The following is a 20,089-nucleotide window of genomic DNA, read 5'->3' as shown; positions in this document are numbered from 1 at the left end:
TTAAGTGAAATATGCCACTGTCATACCGACAAAACACAAACAGGATATAAGACACCATGAAATGAATGGTTCTAAAAATGTGCGCGTGTCACAATGGATGCAGATTGTGGCGAACAGACAATAATCATTCTCTTTCAGTAGGCAGAGCATGAGGGGAGAAAGAGAGAGAGTAAGAGAAATGACAGGACTGTTGTTAGCATAGCTATATCAAGGAAGAAGGACTCCCTGTTATCTGTGAATGGGGGTTCTTTCTCCAGAATAGATATAGCACGAATTTGTAATTCGTTTTTCTTTGAGAGACAACAATGGCGCATTTGAAAGCGGAGCACAATTTGGGTCTTGTGAGAAATCCTTTTCTCCTTCCCCGGCTCCAGCTGGCCATATGGAATACAGCGTATACAACAAGAACCACAATGGCACCAACTGACGAGCAAGACAAAACCGAAGGATACCTCTTCTTACTGAATCTGGGATGTGTTGGCCAATATAAATGAAATGAATAGTACTATAAAACTGCTCTCTCTCTCTCTCTCTCTCTCTCTCACACACACACACACACACACACACACGTTGCCACTTGAAATGTATGCATACAACATCTACAACCTCCAGTTTCTTGCCACAGTAAGGTGTGTAACGATAGGCTGCGCAAGTGTTCCTTCCCAGTCTGTAATGTAAGGTCAGTGCATCCGGTCACGGTGGAATAATTTAGCTTAAGTGGAATCTAAACAGTGTGTACAGGAATAAGTGCAATCGAACGAATTGCGTGAAAACAGGCTATACACAAAAGCCCCGACCTTATCCAAACGTAATGCGCATTGTGCACACACAAAAACACACACCTGATCTGAAAAACAGCTCATCTGCATACACATATAAACTCGAAAATACATGAAGGACCACGTGTCTTTCACTTGGATTGGATTTGGATTACAACTATAAAGTACAGTATAGCCTCCCTGTGTGTGTGTGTGAAAGGGAATTTGTAAATAATTATGAACGCCATATGTTGTTGAGATTAAACGTTTAAATATGTCCTATTACAGTAATTTAACCGTAATTAACATTTAGCAATTTAGTCGGTTACCTTACATTGCATTGGTTGCTATTCAGTAATTGACATAGCCTTGACATAGCCTATACGCCTAATTCAAGCTTGATGTATGGAATGCTGTTGTGCATGTAGAGCGGTGTAACTCACAAGTAAAAACTCAGTGGCCTAGGCCGTTCCAAAACTTGATGAATGTATATTTTCAGTTCAAGTTCCGTTTTGCAAATAGACAACCCCCTTGAATGTTCTGTGGTCATTCACTGTGATCAGTATTCTGAAATCATCATGTTTGTCTCGGTGATGTGGGATTAGTTGTCAATTATTCCTCTTCTTGGGTAAATACACTGAAGTTTTTATGTGGGTATTGTGTCAATTCGATCGTCCAAACAGGTGCATGTTTAGTTGCAATGCGCACGGGACTCATTTTCTTCCATTCCTTCCTTTTGTCTGTTGTTACGGCTTTAAAGTTTTCGATGTCATTTTCTATCCATGATAATTCAGCAGAAATCACAGAATGCTTTACTCATGTATTTGTATCCGTAAAAGTAAATGTGCTTTTTGAATTTAGGCTAAATCGCATAGAAGTCGGTATAAAATCGAAAAAAACTGGTTAACTGTCAACTAACAAATGTCAGCATAGGCCTACATGATGTGCCAATCTCTTACTTTACTTTACTTTTATAATACATTTTTAGGCAAATGAAAAAAAAAACATGGTGCACATAACTGTTTGACAAATGCATGTTAAATGTACTAGTAAGATATACAACCTCGAGAACATGAAAGTGGGAGCCTTTTAAATTGCTAACCATGCACACAAAAGAAGCATAGCTGGCGAAGCCCTCTTCCGTGGGTAGATTTCCCTAAATCTTGGTAGCTTGTAAGAAATATGTTACTACGACAATACAACAATATGCTCCAATACATTATGTATGTTTAAAACGACTGTTATTTTAATCTAGTTTAATCTTGTAGTCACATATTAAAGTCCATGTTCGACACCCAGCCAAACGGTAATTTATGAAAAATATGTATTTTTATTATTATTATTATTATTATTATTATTATTATTATTATTATTATTGTTATTGTTTTTGTTGTTGTTGTTGTTGTTACAAATTCATAGGCTATTTATTTATTAGATACATATTATAATAAATTACTAAATTGTAAAATGCTCTCTGATCGCGTATCTTTGTCTAAAGAGAGTTTTTGTTTTGTTTTTCATGAAGAAGATTAATCGGCATCCATGTTAACTCCATAAAAGGTGCTTAATTACAGCAACATATTTATAAAGAAAAATAGACAAAATAATAGGACAATTTAAAACTTGCCAGGGTTTATTCGTGGCCATAAATAATTAGGTTCAATATAAAAGAAAAATAGCTGTAATTTTAAAGTGTTGCGCGTGCTTGATACACGAGTGACATTAAAGAAAACAGGCCTACCTATAATACATTAGCATAATTTACCAAAAAATTACACGAGTATTGACATTCTTAGTGATAGGCTTGACCCGATTTTTACGACGAACATTCTGTAAACGTTGCGTAAATATCAGCTTTTAAATAAAGTAGCTGATATTTTTCAAACTTCAAACTGCAAATACTTTCTTTTCCTCCGTATCTTTTCCTTGACGCAGGCCCCTTGCTGTCTCAATAGTTCACCAAGTCCAATGCTGCACCAAGTGATGCGCTGCGGGAAAGTGTGACATTGTTGCAGAACTGTAATGCGCATTATATTGCATATGCTGGAGGGAATGGGCACTGTATGCTGAGAGAGGGATCCCAGTCTGAAAAGTCAGGTCCTGAGCTTTATGGGAGTGGCAAGGCTTACCGTCCTTGACCAAGACAGGTATAGCTACACGCCGTGGGGAAGGGAGGTGGACCATCTCCATCCCTTTCTCCGCCCGAGCTCTCTTCATTTTATAGCGATGGTTCTGAAACCAGATTTTCACCTGAGTCGGTGTCAGACGGATCAAGTTAGCAAGGTGTTCTCTCTCGGGTGCCGAAAGGTATCTCTGTTGCCTGAATCGCCGCTCCAGTTCGTATGTCTGAGCTTTGGAGAACAAAACCCTCCTTTTTCTCTTCTTGCAGGAGTCACTGGCGTTGCTTGAAGTTTCTTTGTCATTGTCTTGCGATTCGTCGGCGGAAGGTTCGGGTGATTTGGCAGACAAGTCCTGGCGAGAATTAGCTGACAGACCATGCACTGCATGAAATGCAAAATAAATAAATAAGAATCCATATGAGGATTAACAATTGAGTGTATTAATTGAAGTACATCTATATGCAGTATATCTATTTACAAGTAGTCTACACATATACATGGTATCATGCCTCCATTTTTCATTATGCTATAAGCTTAGACTGTTAAAACCCAAAATATTTCAAAAAGAAGAGCGTCGTCTAGTAATTCTGTTATATGGCCCTGGCTACAGGGCATGGGGTTTGCTATAGTGGAACTTCGTTTTAATGGAAATAAAATAATACTCAGGCATGATTTATAGGCTAACAAATACAGATTATAGGATGGCGATACTTTTGTAGATAGATTACGACAGATTCGGTAGATTTGTCGATTCAACACTCATCGTGATCAAGTCGAACAATTAGGAATAATTCTGCAAGATAATGCCAAGATATCTTGCAGAATTGCCAAGACAACGTAAAGCAGACTGGCGTGGCAGAAAATAATACTAATACACACATTAATGCTTGCAAACAAATGTAAGAAATTCATTAGGATGTATTGTAATCACCCAGGGATATCGCAATACCCTCCCCAAATTAACAATGAAACATCCTTACAAATCCTTACAATTGACCCAATACATCGAAATATATCTATTTGCAAGGAACGATTTATCTTTGGGACAAAAGTAAATGGACTTTAGAGTCTTAAAAGGCACTTACATGAATATTGAAAGCTGTCCGTTGTGGCAAGCCATCTTGTATAAGGATTATCACGCACATTATAAAATGGACTCTTTACAGACAGGTTTTTAGCATTTTCTAAGGGACTTTGCTGTAACACGTCAGTCGGTTTTGTTTCTTCGGATCCCTCTGTATCCTCCTCTGTGTCCTCAGTTATAGATCCGTCTTCATCATTCGTATCAGGGAGGTCCAGAATGTCCTTCACAGAAAATCCCGTCTTCGTGTTGGTCAACGACATATTCTGTGGTAATTTACGCAGGAAAGTTGCGCCACCAGTTTGGAAATACGATGTTCCAAAGCACAAAAAACCGATTCAACGCTTAGATTATAAAACAGTCCGAGCAGTGCCTTTTGAGATTGAACAGTTGCAGAAAAACGTACAACGTAAGTGCTAACCATTGGCTGGTAAAGTAGCGGAAGATTCAGTTCCGTAAATCCAGGAAGCCTGCCCAAGACGACGGAGGAGTTCGTGGGTACTGTGCTGCTGCTGGGTACCAAGGGGGAAACAATCACTTATCGGACTGATCAGTCCATATAAGGTTGGTTTTAGCATATGAACCTGCGGCAAAAGCGTCCGAAACGTAAAGGGTTGGCCACACGTGGGCGGGTCCAGAGAGTCAAGTGGATGAAGACTGTTTGCGAACGTGAAATTGTGGGTTTTGGGGGAATCCGAGTATAGCGTGTCAATTCATTATAAAAATGAGGAGAGTCAGTGTCGTATCTTGTTTACATGAACGCTGATTTGAACACATTGCACATTGTCGGTGTTTGCGATAATTAGCCTGTGTGAGAGTTGAACTATATAATATGCCAATGAAATTCAGCAAATGATCATTGGTCACAAGAGCTTAACTGTGGTCTCAACGAAAGACAATTATTTTCTTTGCAAAAGACCGAGCTAAGTAAACCTCTTGGGTCAATATTTTAGCTCAGGCTTAGGGACAAGGGGTAGAAATGAGCTATTAAGTCATCACTTTTGTTTGTTTCAAGTGACAGTGTTCTTTTTCTCAATGAGCTCTCTGGATTATTATAGTTGGTCTTTTGAGTAAATAATTCACGCAAAACCCCAAACACACTATAAGAAAATATGCATACAGAAGTATAACTACAATAAGATTTATATGTTGAATACATTAAACTAAATAGACTACGGCTAAAGCAGAAGGGTAATTGGCCATAATTACTGATCATGAATTTGGGGATGATTACAGATTTTGTATATGGTTTTGAAGCAAATATGACTTTTTGTAATGTTTGTTAAAGATTTTATGAATTCATACATTTTACATTGGTTGAAGCCTAGAAATAAAAGCATAATTTGCGAATTTCCACTCTGTACCACGTCTGTTTCGTTTAAAAGTGGTATCCTGTCTAATGCGTGCTTAGAGGGTTGCGTGCATTTGGGTGTGAGTAAAAAGTCAGATAAATAGTTCAGCTTTGCAGGGGTTGAACGAATCGTGTTAAAAAAGAAAGAAAAACTCCAATTTAAGTGTTTTAGAAATTTGAAATGTATTCGACTGATTTCTTTTCTTTTTAAAATTTCTTTTTAGGCTGGAAAGAACGAGGTCAAATATGCTTTTTTAATTAATGTTTTGGAATAGCTGTATTCAAGCACATTTTGAACATATTTTTTCTACAGTACAAGAGAGACACTTTTATTCCTTCAGAATTATTTTCTGTATATTCATTTAAATACAAAAGGAATTCATAATTTTTTTTATCTGATTATTTGTATTTCTTGCCTCTAATGCAATAGGCTATGTGACGTGGGTGACAATGTTTCACGTTTTTAACAAGTCCTCCGGGCATCCTGGGTGGTCGGACCAGGGCAAACACAAATACAAACCGATTGCTAAGCTGCAGACAATGAGAGAAATGTAGACAAATGTCCGGCTCCTGTTGGAAGCTTTTGTGCAGGCTCAGTTTTTGCATTTATTTCAGGGGCGAAAGAATAGATGATTGACGCCCCTGTACAATGTGTTCTAACTGTTTGGAATAAATCTGAGGTTGTTCCTAGTTGTCATGGCATTCAGCTGCTTTCAATGGACTATCTCTTCATTGATCTCTGAATCCCTCTACAACATTAAGGAAACTCCTTCATCTTCTCCCCCCCCACCCCCCTCTCTCTCTCTCTCTCTCTCTCAAGATCACAACTGGGCCAAAACAACTCATCCTGAGGCGAAACATTATTTTTTTATTCTAAAATATACGAGCATACGCCATTATTCTAGTTTGTATTGCAATTGCAATGGCTAATCTACAAACTTGGCAATGCATTTTCTAATGCACTATAAATATTATGGAATAACAACATTTACTAAACAAATAATAAGAACAAGTTTTTTTTTTGCTTAATTACATAGGCAGTATAAATATTAAATTATAGTACAGATTTAAAGATATAAATATATCATTACATTGTGTGTTTTGTTACCTACAGTGGTGCCGAAGCTTTGAACATACAATCTGCAAGCACCACTTCTGCTGTTCGCGCAAAATATTTACTAGGCCAAACAATTAATGGTCATTTCTCCCATTCCTGAACCCGTTTCACTGACTGAAAGCAGCTAATAGGTAAATATTTCCCAGTCTAGGCCGAGGGTTTTGCAGTATGATTAATCAGCAGCAGTCTAAGATCAACCATGGTTCTAATGACAATGGCTCCATTGAAGTTAAAGGACATAGACATGGTAGAACTGTGACAGAGGATTTGCAAGGTTATAGCCTGACCTCCGTGTCCAAGCAATTCCACTCAATACAGATATTCAGCTTACCCTAGAGAACATTAAAGGGTGCAAACAATATTTAGGTGTGCGAGCACGAGCCTGCAACAAGAGCGTATAATGTTAAATTGATTACCTCACTATAAAATACTAGAATTATAACAAAGTCTAGAAAATACGAAAATAACGCAAACACAATGCAATATCGAAAGCTAAAGTGGTTTATGCAGATTTTTGCACATGCATAACAACGTTTAGGCCATGCATTGAAAATGAAGACCCACCCAAATTGTTGAACTGCTGTTCAACAGCAAGCAGAGGAGATCACAAGTGCGGCTCATGTACGGTTATTTGTGAATGTAGTTGAACAGCCAGTGGATGACTGAATGAAAATGAGGAGTTCATGGGCCTAAGAAGCCGTGGGTAATTTCAAGAGCCCTAACTTGTGTTTACAGTCGTCCAAAACAGGATTGTTACATCAGAGCAAGCATGCGGGATATATATATATATATATATGTGTGTGTGTGTGTGTGTGTGTGTGTGTGTGTGTGTGTGTATAGAGAGAGAGAGAGAGAGAGAGAGAGAGAGAAAGAGAGAGAGAGAGCTAAAATGGGTGGAATATTTTGTCGCGAATAAACTAAAACAAACCTACTTAATATGGAACCCTTGAGGTAGATTTACAAGAAAAGTGATCATGACTTCCTCAACCGTATAATTCCAGAACGTAGAGCCAACGCCCCCCAGTTTCGAAAGAGGCAAATTAGTTTCCCTTGGGGGTGCTGGCAAGAAATCTTTACATTGTAAGGATTTTCCCACACGTCTATGAATGATATCCATGCCAAAATGATTTTCGTTTCGTGCCTTTAAAGACTGACCTTTGCTTCGGGCAGTCCCCTTGCGGCACAACTTATTTCGTCCGGTTTCGTATTTGTTATCTAAACCCATTTTGTTTGATCTGATTTCATCCATTTTATATCCATTAATGATGAAACATGACGAAATGGGATTATCGCTGCGGCCGTGCCTTGAGGAAAGAGACTTCTCATTTTGCCAGACAACCAGTTAATTTGGAACGGTAGCCTAATATTCATACAGGCGTTGCGTGTTCAATTTTATCAGCTTGTCTGTAGCAAATTTCTGAATGGCTCATGATTCTTAATCACTATCAAAGTAATATCCTTCAAATCGAGAACCTCTGGTAACCTGCGTTGCGAGCGACCTGCTTTAACTAAATAGGTCAATATAAGATGCCACTTTACATGTTTGATTGATATAGTGAGGGAGTGTGATGATGAAGGAACTCCTACAAAATCATTCAAATCACATGGATATTAAAGCCAGAAATAATATTTATTGTTCTCACAAGACACACACTCCGTAGTGACACCCTTGTACCGCCAAGACATGCATAGTACTCTAGTGACATCTGCTGATAGTAGTGAGCTGTAGAAGGAGATCATATGCGCACAATAGCGTCTTTGTTGAAACGCCTTAACACGCAATACAGACCACAACGAAGAATCCTTCTGACGAAATTAACATTTACTCCTGAAAAGTGAAACGTTTTAAGAAATACGTTATTTGTGATGTGTAGGCTATTAAGGCGACAGCGTTGTTTTTTAATTTAGAATTTTTAGTTTTTTTTTTAATTAGGCTATTTGGGCTAGGCTATATGCTTGCTAAACTTGAATACACTCTTTAACTTAAATAAGCAAGTTATACTGTTACCTTTTTGTTACTGTTACCTTCCCATTAAATGTGACATAACGTTATAGATTCTTTAAATTTATTTTCCTAGGGTCGCACAAAATCGTTCCGCTCCTGTGCCTTACACACATACTCAGAAGCCTAAAATGTGGTCACATTGTAACGGAAAAATTTGCACAGTACACCGGCGTTCAGTGATATGTTAACTCTGAGAGAGTACATTTTACTCTGACAGTGAAAAATTGATTACAGCTGGACTCACGTAAACGGTGTTCAATTGCATTTAATTGTATTTACTACATGTACTGGGTTGTCTTTTTGTGTGCATTTGACGTTCTTATATGTAGGCTATTGTATCTCTACGTGAGCTATGCACCAGCGGAATTACTGTTTGCATTAATGGACAATAAAGTTTTGAATCTTGATGAATGCAACCTTAATATTTATATAATTTGATATAAAGACCACATGCTAGGGGTTAGTCTACGCAGTTGTATGCAACAACTCCTTGGTTTCCCTGTAAAGTAAGCGATAGCTTTGTTATAAAACTGCACATTTTGCAACTAGATTATATTTATCAAATTTGTCACAATTTCCGGATTATATATGTACACACCTGCATTTGACTGTTGCGTAAACATAACCCAACCAAAATGCCCCATGCAAGGTAGGCTATTCATAAAATCCCAGGATACGTATTAATTAAGGGGAAAAAGGAGGGTTCATGTGAATGACTTTCCAGAACGTTCCACATAAATATAGATATAAATAATCCAAATGAACTCATTCATGTATGAAAAACCTAAATGACAGCCCTAAATAACAGTCAATAATTTAGGGTTATCGTTCCTGTTATCACCTCAATACAACGTAGGCCTAAGGGATGAGAGCGCTTACCCTAGCTAACCTTCCAGAAATGTATTAGGAATCACAAAAATGCGTGTTGGGTAGGCTGTGGTTACTCGCAAAAAGTAAGCAAGAGAATAACATGAAGACAGCTAGTTATATCATCAAATATGAATGGAAATTCTAAAGGCACAATCCACAGACTAACGGAGCGTAGTGTGTAATATCACTGAAACAGGCAATTTTGTTAAATAATTTAATGTTATACGAGCGATTAGCTACTTCCGAAGGCAGCGTAAAAACCGTTTGGGATGAATAATCCAACAGTAAAGTGTACGTGGATTCATTGATGTTGCGCTCTGTTGCCTATTCAAAAAGTTATCCCCTGTCACTCTCCACGCGGGTTCGCGTACGCGTGCAGATGCCCAGGTACCTTTGCACCCCGTTTTGTTTACATTGCATTTGTCTTCACCTGTTTTCTCGTGCGATAAAAATGTACCATATGTTCATCCACGATAAACTCGATGTGCGTGCAAACACAAATCCGGGGGAGGGTACTTCTAGTCGACGTGCTTCTTCGCAACTGGCTTGTAAAGTAAGGTTATTCTTCGCAACTGACTTGTAAGGTTGTTCTTCGTTTTCTGGTTGTATTTGTGTGTTACAACTCAGTTAAATATCGTTATCTACGAGCTATTTAGTTTCATTTGTGATAACAGAACGCGGACTCTTAGCCGTTTTAGATAAAAACGAAATGTTCTTTCATTGTAAACTCTCAATTATTATCGTTCCCGGCTTACGCCTGCAAAGTAGATCAATCACTTAGTAACTCAGTGCAGATGCCGCGAGGCCAGGTGCAGCATGCTAGATGACTACTATATCAGTCACGGTGATATAGGCCTATCAGTTGATACAGTAGTTCAGATTAGCGGGGCTACATTTTACATGTTATTCATCGATTGTTATTGTTCCAATTTGCAGCATTTACGCAGAAGGTAAGGAGCTGAGTACACTGTCAAAATTATTTGAGATGCATAACCCTTTGCTGCAAAATCGAGTCAGTATAGTGTAAACATAATTCATTCATGGCACTAATAGAACATGATAAAAAAACAAAGGAGCATGGTCAGTTCAGTATGAATGCTTCAAATCTTTATATAAAAGCATGCATCGACATTATTAATACTAATAATACTTACAGCATCATGCAGTAATGGTAGTCATAGTAATAGAGATAGAAATAGTAGTAGTTGATAGTGGCAGATGGTTTACTTTAGTTGCAATAGTGTACATGACTATGGAAGGGGTAGAATATCTGTTCTTCACCTATACTGGTATTTCATTATTTGGATCAAACCCTCTCGTGACCCACAGTTTGGGAAAGACTCATTTAAAGTGGTCAATTCTGGTTTTAATATGTATCTCATTTTGAGGAAGTGCAGAAAGCGAATGCATTTAAAATACTAATGGGATTCATAGAGGATGCACTCTCGCCAAATGTTCAATGGACACAGGGCCACACTTGTGCATTCTGTATAGGCCGAGCAAAGAGGGTAGACTCCAGATCCACCACACACTAATGGACACTATTTGGTGGCGCAATGGTAAGCGCTCTCATCTGAAAAGGGAAATGATTCCTTTCTTAATCAAACAGGCTGTTAAAAAGCCTGCATTGCATGGCCCGTGAATAGGGGTCTGCATGCTGAGAGCTACGGGGAAATAAAGCCTTATTTAACTCGCAAGTAGACAATGGGGCCGATTCAGATCATCCCATAGTTCTATCATTTCTCGTTTGGAGTGACATGTAGAGACGTCAAACAAGGATGTGCGTCCAGAAACTGCTCAGTCAAACCTGGTTAGCGGGTCTCAGTTAGAAACCCACCACGTTGTGTGTCCCCAGAACCAAGTTTGAGGAGCGCTGCATATTGCATGTCAGAAGTGTAGCTTCACGTTGTATTAATATGTAAGGCTTTCCATGTTGAAAGCCAGTCACACTGTGCAGGCTGAACATATTATTATGCTACTGTTCCATGCCATAGTAGCATAAAGTGTGATCTATAGCTCTTTTTTGCATGAATGATTTGGGAAAAATGCAACAGCTCTATCACTAAAAAGTATCCACACCATTGTGTCTTGCAGAGAATACAATGAAAGGTCTAGGCAGCAAGAGTGCATCCATAGAAGATTTCCATACAAGTCCCCATAGCAAATTTGAGTGGCTTTTCTAATGAAGCTTTAAACAATTCATTTAAAAAAATCAATTGTCTGGAAAATTAATAAAATTTTAAACAAATTATTAGAAAATCAATTGTACAGTAAATGATTAAAAGTTCTAATCACCTATTTTCTCATAGGCAAAACCACCTACATAAAAACAATGGACTACAGAGCCTCCCGTCTAGAAGGTGTTTGCTACAAAATGTCTTTGCTCATCCACCTTTTCAGGTTGAAATTTAAAGGTCTCCAATTAGTAATTCTCTCAGTATTTCCAAGCAACAACATAATTTCTGGAATACATGGTACAAATTGTCATGTTTTGATGTGATACGTATTCTCCTAATGATATACTTATGGGGGTTAAAATGTAGAATTGGTGCCCCTCATGGTGTGATATGGGTCTCAATCACAATGTATCTGCTTGAAGTGGGGTTACATATACCACTGACACCTTTCCAGAATGGAAGCACACCAGCGACTCTGAAGGTCAAGGCTGAAGGACTGCACAGGGATTGTTTTATCGCAAACATGTCCATTTGCCTAAGCTGTGCCCTTGTGGTTGCTAGGTTACAAATGAACAGAACATGGTGGAGCATGCACCTGGACAACAGAGGTAAGATGTTGACTTTGTGCTAAGTGCCTCTCCAAATGAGACTGCTTCATCACATCATATTCAACGCAATGCTTCTAGAGGTTAACTGTAATAGTCCTACTGGAAAAATATGTGTTTCGAGACTGTGAGTCACAAATTTGCATACCAGTTATTGTGGATGACGAGCCAATTATTATTAGTGTTTTAATTGGACAGCACTACAGGGTTGATGTTATCCCTGGTGCTTTGTGTTTAAATGTTTCTGGAGTGCTTGGACCTCCCCTTATTAAAGCAACAAAAAGATAATAATACGCTATCCTACCCGAACACAGGCACTGAGCCACTCCACAGATCATAACTGAATGGGCAGTGGAGAGGAGAGGCTCTTGATAAATCATACCCTCGATCCCACTGCACACATGCAATTGTTTATAGTGAGTAAATTCATTCTCTTTCTGTTTAAAGTCAAATGTCACACAAACTGTTTTGACTGCACTGGCAGGAGCACCAATTGTACATATAAGCATGTCACACCACCACCCAAACACTTTTAGTAGACCAGGTAACTTGCTCATTACCCCACACATTGCTATATCACCTGCCTGTCTGTGCCTAAATGTCCTTTACTAATGAGGAAATCACAAAATGTGAACCTTCTTAAAACACGTCATATATTTGCACACTTGCCTATACTGCTGAAGCATTTTGTGTGAGGAACTCCTTAAACATAACAGACATCGATCCGGTTTCCCGAACATGGATTAAGCCTAGTCCTAGACGAAAAGAAAAATTCAATAAAGATCTAAATTGAATTTTTTTTAGTCTATTACCAGGCTTTTTCTGGGAAACCAGCCCTTCATGAACTTCAGAGTACTTACTGTAGACTTTAGAAAAATAATAAAAACTGCACTTATTCATTAATGTACAAACCTTAGGAATGGCAAAAGCTCCTGACTTTATTTGACAGAATTATTTGTGGTCATTTCACTGTTTTTTATGCTGATATTCCTTACAGATGACACCAGTAGGTCCTAGTCTGATGAAAATCTACTGAAGTTCATTTTGGATGCCAAAGTGAGCTCTCTTTGGCATCCACCATGAGACACTCTCCACCATGAGACACCATGGGAAAGGATGTCCTTGTCACAATGAGGCCATATTGATCCAACTTCAGAAGCAACAATGTCTGTGAAGAGTGCCTGTAAAAATGCATGGGTGAGCCCTTTTCAGGACCAGGTGCATTTGTGCGTTTGTGTGTGTGTGTGTGTGTGTGTGTGTGTGTGTGTGTGTGTGTGTGTGTGGGTGTGTGTCTGTGTGTGTGTGTATGTGTGTGTACGCGTATGCGTTCATGTGTGTTCAAATGTGTGTGTGTGTGTGTCTCTGTGTGTGCAGGAGTCTGTTTGAATGAGCATGCGTTGTCTGGGGAACCAAGATGATAGAGGACACTAAATGGGCTTGTGTTAGAGTGGACAGAAAGAGCTGAACTCCCATGAACTGGGATAAAGTGGGCTGTCAAGTGGTAACCTTAGCCACTGTGTCAATCAATTTCACTTCAGCAAGACTGCTTTAAAGAGAAACTCACACTGGAAAAGATACATCATAGATATGCCACCCTATGAATGCTGGAATTCATAGGGTATCACTGTCTATCAAAATATGTGACCCTATGAATGCTGGGATTTCGCAGATGCCATTGTAGGATGATGATGAAATGCAAAGCTACAGAGATAACCTGACTGTTGTTGAATTAGTTTCATGTACCGGTCACACTCACACATTTATCTCACAGCTTGCAGGTTTTATTGTTACTCAGCTCTTAATTTGTCAATTAAAGCAGCTTAATACAAATATAACTCCCTTCTTCTTGAGTCTGAATTGGTTGCTGATTTTTTAAGTCTTTAAAGGAAAATCAACACACCCAGTAGCTCTCCAAGATCAGCGTTGCAGGCTGTTGTTCTATAAGGTATATGCTGCCCTCTGCTGGTGTAATGTAATGATTTAATTTGGATGAATTTCACAAGTTTACTTAAATTCATGCCTTCTATAAGCTTTGTTTGAATTTCAGGTCTTATTGTTGGCATTGGACTTGTCTTTAAAATCCAATCTTTTCGGGCAACTGTCTGCACAATAATTTTTACAAGTGGCCAGAAAGACTAGATTTGTGTATTTCAGACAAGTTATGTTTCTTCTTTTTGTCATGATTTTTCTAAACATATCCTGTGTTAGTAACTCATTATATACGTTTATAACTCATCATATAAAGTTTTAAAATGTATTTAATAAATTCAATGTTAAAATAGATGTTAAAATAAAAAGATTTTATGTATTTGCATGCTCCTGATGAGCAGAGGCATTTATCTGAACTCTCAACCAGCCACTGTGAATACAGCTAATCCATAATTCATACATTGACAATCCTACATGTGCTACATATTTATTGGGCCACCAGTGATGATGATGGCAGTGCTGCAAAATTGCAATCCTCAAACATGTTGTGAGACATGCAATGCAGGCAGACCATTCACTAGTAAATGCGAGGGTGTTGGCACTGAACTGAAGGTGATTTCATGGCGCTTTTTTTTTTTTTGCATTCCTTTGGGCCCTGAAATTGTTGTTTAGAAATAATTATTACATGTCACATCAATCTAACATTTCACAAAGAGACAGCATTCTCTTTTGGCTAGATGGTTTAAGTGATGGTTTAAGTTTGATACTGTAAAAGGAAAGGAAATTTCATCTTAGTGCATATTAGATACCAAAACATTAATCTGGAAACCCTAAGTAATGACTGCAGACAGTTTTGATGCAGTGCGCCCAACAATACCATAGCAACAAAGCAAACCTGTACAACAGAAAGCTCAGCTAAGGCCAGGACCTTCCCTGCATGTAAATATAGAGGAAGCTACTGTTTTGAAGTGCCAGACACTCCCTGAAGATTAGAGGATACAAGCTACATAAAACGTTTCTTTTAAAAGGCTGATTGAACAAGACTGATAATTCAAAGGGCTTTCTAGCTCAGGCTCTGGGTACCCCCACTGCGTGCTGCATTTTATAAACAAAACTGAAATATTCACAAAGAAAATGTTCATAGAATTGTACAGAATTTTGCATAATCTGTAATGACGTGTGGTTTCTGAGGTGGGAAAACAGAGGAAATGAAAGGCATTTCTCCCATTCATCGTTGTTAATTCAGACCTGTATAACCATCCTATACAGGCCAAACCAAGTAGCCTTCATCTTCGTGCATTTTCAGGAAATTAATAGCCAAAAATGACATAAAAATTTTAGATGGATATGATGTGTAGCCTCAGACTAGCTTTAGGGGCACCACTGGAAATAAACAACAAAAGTTGATTAAAATCCTTCACTCTGATAATGACATCAACATAGCTCTGTCCTCACTCAACTGTAAAACACGGATCTGGATTCAAGAAGCCATTTAATAAAATAACTCGTCAAGACAATGAAACCAGAACAAATGCTAAGCCTAGTGGAACAAGACCATCAAATATCACACTGGGGAATATGCTGCAAACTGGGCTCAAACTGCAATTAATATTTATTTCCAGAAGGTGGCACCTTTGGGTTGATAGTACACGCTGGCTTGAAAAAGACGTTAGGCTATTTTATCACACCTCTATAACTGTACGTGGTGGATAGGTAATCTTTACATATTTCTTTTCACACAACATGAATTAAATTTCCTGATCATACATGGTACCTCTGATGATTTTGTCTGATCTCAAGCAATTGTGTATGGACTGGATTTCCAAATCTGGCCTGAGCCATCTCCAGATTGGATTCTGCAAGTAGGTTTTTCGGTTATTGGCAAGAGAGTCAAGAGACACCCTGCTGTAGAGCTGATCTTCAGGTTGGACAGAATATGCTTATGCACTTAGGCACATGATAATTAATAGGCTACAGAAGAACTGGGAGAAATATGATCTTGGTCTGTATAACGATAATGAGAAACATATGCATACATTGGGGGGGGGGGGGGGGGACAGGAGACATGACAATCTCATATTTATATCAATATCAACTCTCAACTAGCATAAGGACATATGAGCTAGGCACATGCACAGATAGACACCAACCTGAAGCCAACACCCCCTGCCCTGAGACAGCATATGTACCCCCAGTCTGATTTTCAGCATATGTCCTCTGTGCATGGCCCTGATATATGACCTGTGGGTCATTCGTCTCCCCAGTTGAAATTAAACCTATGGCTACAATAAGAAATAGGAAATATAGCACATTGTAAATCATGTCGAAAGATACAATATATTGCATATATGAGAAATACGTAAAGCCAATTCATCCACTGTGCCGGAGTTGTGTGTGAACAGGCCATCGTTAAATGGCTTATTGAGTCAAACACTAAAAACTCTACTCCTATTCAGGGCTGCGAACACCACTGCAGGCATTACTGTTTTGACTCACGCGTTTATGAAAAAAAAATGGCTCCAGTGGATTTGTTCTTTGCCGGAGAGGATTGTAGGAAGGTTCACCTGTCTGTGGACATGGTTGGATGGGCATCCCCTAGGTTTGGGTTTTAAAGCGACAGTGCGTCCATTTACCGGAGGGCCGAAATCCCCGGTGCATTACAGCTGCAATGGGTACCACTTTCTGAGCCAGGGTGCTGCATGGGACAACAGAATTCTGCCTTAAGGGCTGTGAATTTCTAACCATGTAACTGAAGATGCTTTGTGTTTGCTGATACTGCATTAAATTATCATTATTGGCCCTTATTTTCACCAGCAGGTTTAGTGTGTTTATGGTAAATGGACTGCATTTATAAGCATAAACCGCACAGGAGCAGCTCCAAACATGAGTTCGCTTTTCATCAGAGAACACGTCAAGGTCATCCAGTCTTTCTTTCTGCTTTTTAGTCCCGTAAGGTGGAATGTTCCGGCAAAGTAATATGCACACACACGTGCGCATACAAACCCAGAGACCCTGCTCTCTGGTGGCAAGACATAATAGCCACCCAGTGACACTTAAAATCTTAAATATCACATTGTCTTTGTCTGTTTTACGTTCTTTGGCATTTGTTCTTTCCATTTTAAGTTTTTTTGCATATTTCTGAAAAACCCATTTTATTGTATATTATTATTAGTTGTGGAGACTCCAAATTCGACAGTCTTTTAAATAAACAGATAAGCCTGGTCCTCTATAAAGAAAAGACCAGTTAAAATGTAATGTATTTATTATATATATATATATATATATATATATATATATATATATATATATACATGCATACATACTTGTGATTCTCACATTAGTAAAGTGCCTATGAGGACAGATAAACAGATAGAGAAAATGAAAGAGGGAGAGGCAGTGGCTCCTGTGAAGGAGAGGCGGGATTGACCTTTCTGACAGACACATTCTAATTCACCCGCATCGCACACCTACTTACAGGTCGATGCGCCAATCATGTCACCACTTCGCACCGCCTTATCGACAAGATCTCAGCCATCCCCATTCCACCCGAGAACAGGACCCATCTCATGCCATGGCTCACCTAAGGAAAAAAAAAAAAAACCTGAGCAACTGCCAGAGAGAGAGGAATTAAGGCCCAGCTGAAATGTTCAGGTCCTACTCAGGCAGTCATCTCACAGACCACCCTGTGGAAATCCAGCATCGCTGCTTAATTACGGTCTCTAATCGTAAAGTGTCTTTGTGAAGGACGCACTGTGACAAGCTCTATTCAAATGGAACTGAATTAAAACTGAACTGAAATGCAGTTCAATGTCGAGGTTCTGTAAACATAGAGCCACGTTCATGTCCATTACATTACAAGTATTTAGCAGACACATTTACTTGACATTCACCTGACTGTTCAGAACCACAGTGAAACTACATAGTCAGGATACTGTACAATGTGGACACACACTGAAACACACACAAACACGCAAATACATACACACACACACACACACACACACTTTTTTTCGATGCATCCTTCAATACTTTCAGGTGACGCAAACAGAATACTTTCCACAAAACCTGCTGCTTCTGCTTGATTTGGCTCCAGTTCAGAAAAAAGGACAGGGAAAAAATGGTGAAATAAGGACACCGAACAAACAATTTGTGTTACCTCAAGCACGTCAACGCTAGAGGTGTAATAAGGACATCTTTAAATTACAGTCTCTTAATTTATCTTTCAACCTATTTTCTTTTTTGGTAGACTAAACTAAAGACACTTTTCATTTAATGCTCCGCACCTAGCATAATACTGGTCAGTCTAAGCTACACACTCGTTGGAAGAAAAAAAGAAAAAGAAGAACTGAAATACTTTCCAGTTTATTATTTAACAGAACATAGAGAATCTAGAGTTAGGACAGAAATAAATGCCAACATAAAATTAATTTAAATCCCATAATTTGAACTCTAATTTCACTAATCTGAATTTGTAATGTTTAAACTGAATGATAGTATTTAAAAAATTGAACTTGAATTCCATAACTAGAATTTGTATTTCACTATTTGAAATTGAATGCAAGGGTTTAAAATTGAATTCGGTTTTCATTGCATTCAATTTTCACTTTTAATAATCTTTTAAAGTTAAAAAATCTAATTTGTTATGCTTTCAAATTGAGTACTTACAATTCAATTTCAGTTTTCTGTAACACACATCCATGTACTTGTATGGCACTAATTTCTGCCTATACTGCAGTGGCAGCATTTGTCTATGTTTATAAATGCTAGACTATCCAGTTAGAGAAGAAGAACATCTAAGGGAGTAAATCTGTGAGCCTGTGTACAGAACGAATAAGCAGCAGGAATGGCATGGTCTTGGTTCCAGCGGGAGGCTGCAGGCTTAAGTCCACTGAGAATTGATTTAGTTGTATCTGGCAGTACTTCAAGTCTTTGGCAAGACCCTCATTTTTTGTGCACAATTTTATGTCAAATATCTCAGAGAGATATTTTTATGGCATTTTTATTTGCTTTATTTTTTATTTTTTACCGATTATACATTTGTTATAACGAGAAGAAACAAGACAGGAATGGAATCAAAAAGTATGAGATTCAACAAAAACATCAGACTGTTCAAAGGAAAGCCCTAAGCTCGAAGAGCAGTCAGAAGGAAATAAAAAGTACAGGGAGAGGCTATATCTCTATTAAATGTTTCAATGGCTGAAGACATTGGACATCAAATGCTTAACTCGTCGCATAAACATTCTTTCTGGACTAGGGAAAAAAAACAAAAGGTCTGGAACCATTCAATGATTTTTCTGTCAAGTGGCAGCAATCGTGGCAAAAAACTAGAAATGAGATATGCTCTCCCACTTCTTTCCTGACCATTTGTGCCATTTTTAGGAAGGCTGCCTAGAATGAGCTGTAAACCTGCCTCAGACGCTTTTCAGCCTTGTCCATCACTACAACAATCGCTGTTCATCACAGCATGTCCTGAAGACACGCCCCTTGAGCCATCGCAATTCCAGGGATTCAGCAGAGGGCAGAAGCGGGGCAAAGGGCGGGGCAAATGGGGGGGGGGGGGGGGGTGCAGAATAGGCTGTGGCACAGGCAGGCTAAACCTGTTAAGGTGCAATACCAATGGCATACTGGGCCCCTCTTACACAATGCAGACTCAGACCGATATTGCTGTTTTGGCATGTTGCTCAGGTAGTTCCTTGGAATATTAGTCAACATCATCGGTTTATCTTACATTACCATGATTAAAGACAAAATGACAGGGCTGCTTACTCATTTCACAATCCTGTGGAACAACCGCTCAACGTTAAAAAATAATAAATGTTGATGGAGGATGTACACAATGGCTACCTGATTCACAAGCAGCCCTGCATGCATTTTTGATCACAGTACAGCCCATTTAGCCCCAGATAGAACACCTTGTAACTTTGGGTAATGTCTTTCTTTTTCTTTTTCTAAAGCATTCAGACTAATTACGCAGATGACTTCACTGCTGAAGATATGTATCACTGGAGGTATTTCTGACACAATAATGCACTAAGAAGTCTTGTAAGTCTTGTGTCGGTGAGAAAAGCCTGCCAGC

General features: G+C 38.7%; 1 protein-coding gene across 1 annotated transcript; it reads right to left on the bottom strand.

The window, feature by feature from the left end:
• Positions 1 to 2,373: 2,373 nt before the first annotated feature.
• Positions 2,374 to 4,622, bottom strand: LOC135257284 (homeobox protein Nkx-2.2a-like). The gene is made up of 2 exons (XM_064339862.1): positions 3,964 to 4,622; positions 2,374 to 3,259 (listed from the first exon to the last, which is right to left on the bottom strand). The coding sequence occupies exons 1-2, from the start codon at positions 4,220 to 4,222 to the stop codon at positions 2,715 to 2,717; spliced, it is 804 nt and encodes a 267-aa protein (XP_064195932.1). The 5' UTR covers positions 4,223 to 4,622; the 3' UTR covers positions 2,374 to 2,714.
• Between the last annotated feature and the right edge of the window lie 15,467 nt (positions 4,623 to 20,089).

The sequence above is a fragment of the Anguilla rostrata genome, chromosome 6, assembly GCF_018555375.3.
Source record: "Anguilla rostrata isolate EN2019 chromosome 6, ASM1855537v3, whole genome shotgun sequence".
In the NCBI taxonomy this organism is placed as follows: domain Eukaryota; kingdom Metazoa; phylum Chordata; class Actinopteri; order Anguilliformes; family Anguillidae; genus Anguilla; species Anguilla rostrata.
The sequence above is the reverse complement of the archived record's forward strand: the minus strand, read 5'-3'. Positions and strand labels throughout refer to the sequence as shown.

Coding starts and splice junctions, on each gene's coding strand:
- LOC135257284 (XM_064339862.1), bottom strand. CDS start 4,222: ATGTCGTTGACCAACACGAAGACGGGATTTTCTGTGAAGGACATTCTG. Junction 3,260..3,963: donor GGACAGCTTTCAATATTCAT/GTAAGTGCCTTT, acceptor CATTTCATGCAG/TGCATGGTCTGTCAGCTAAT.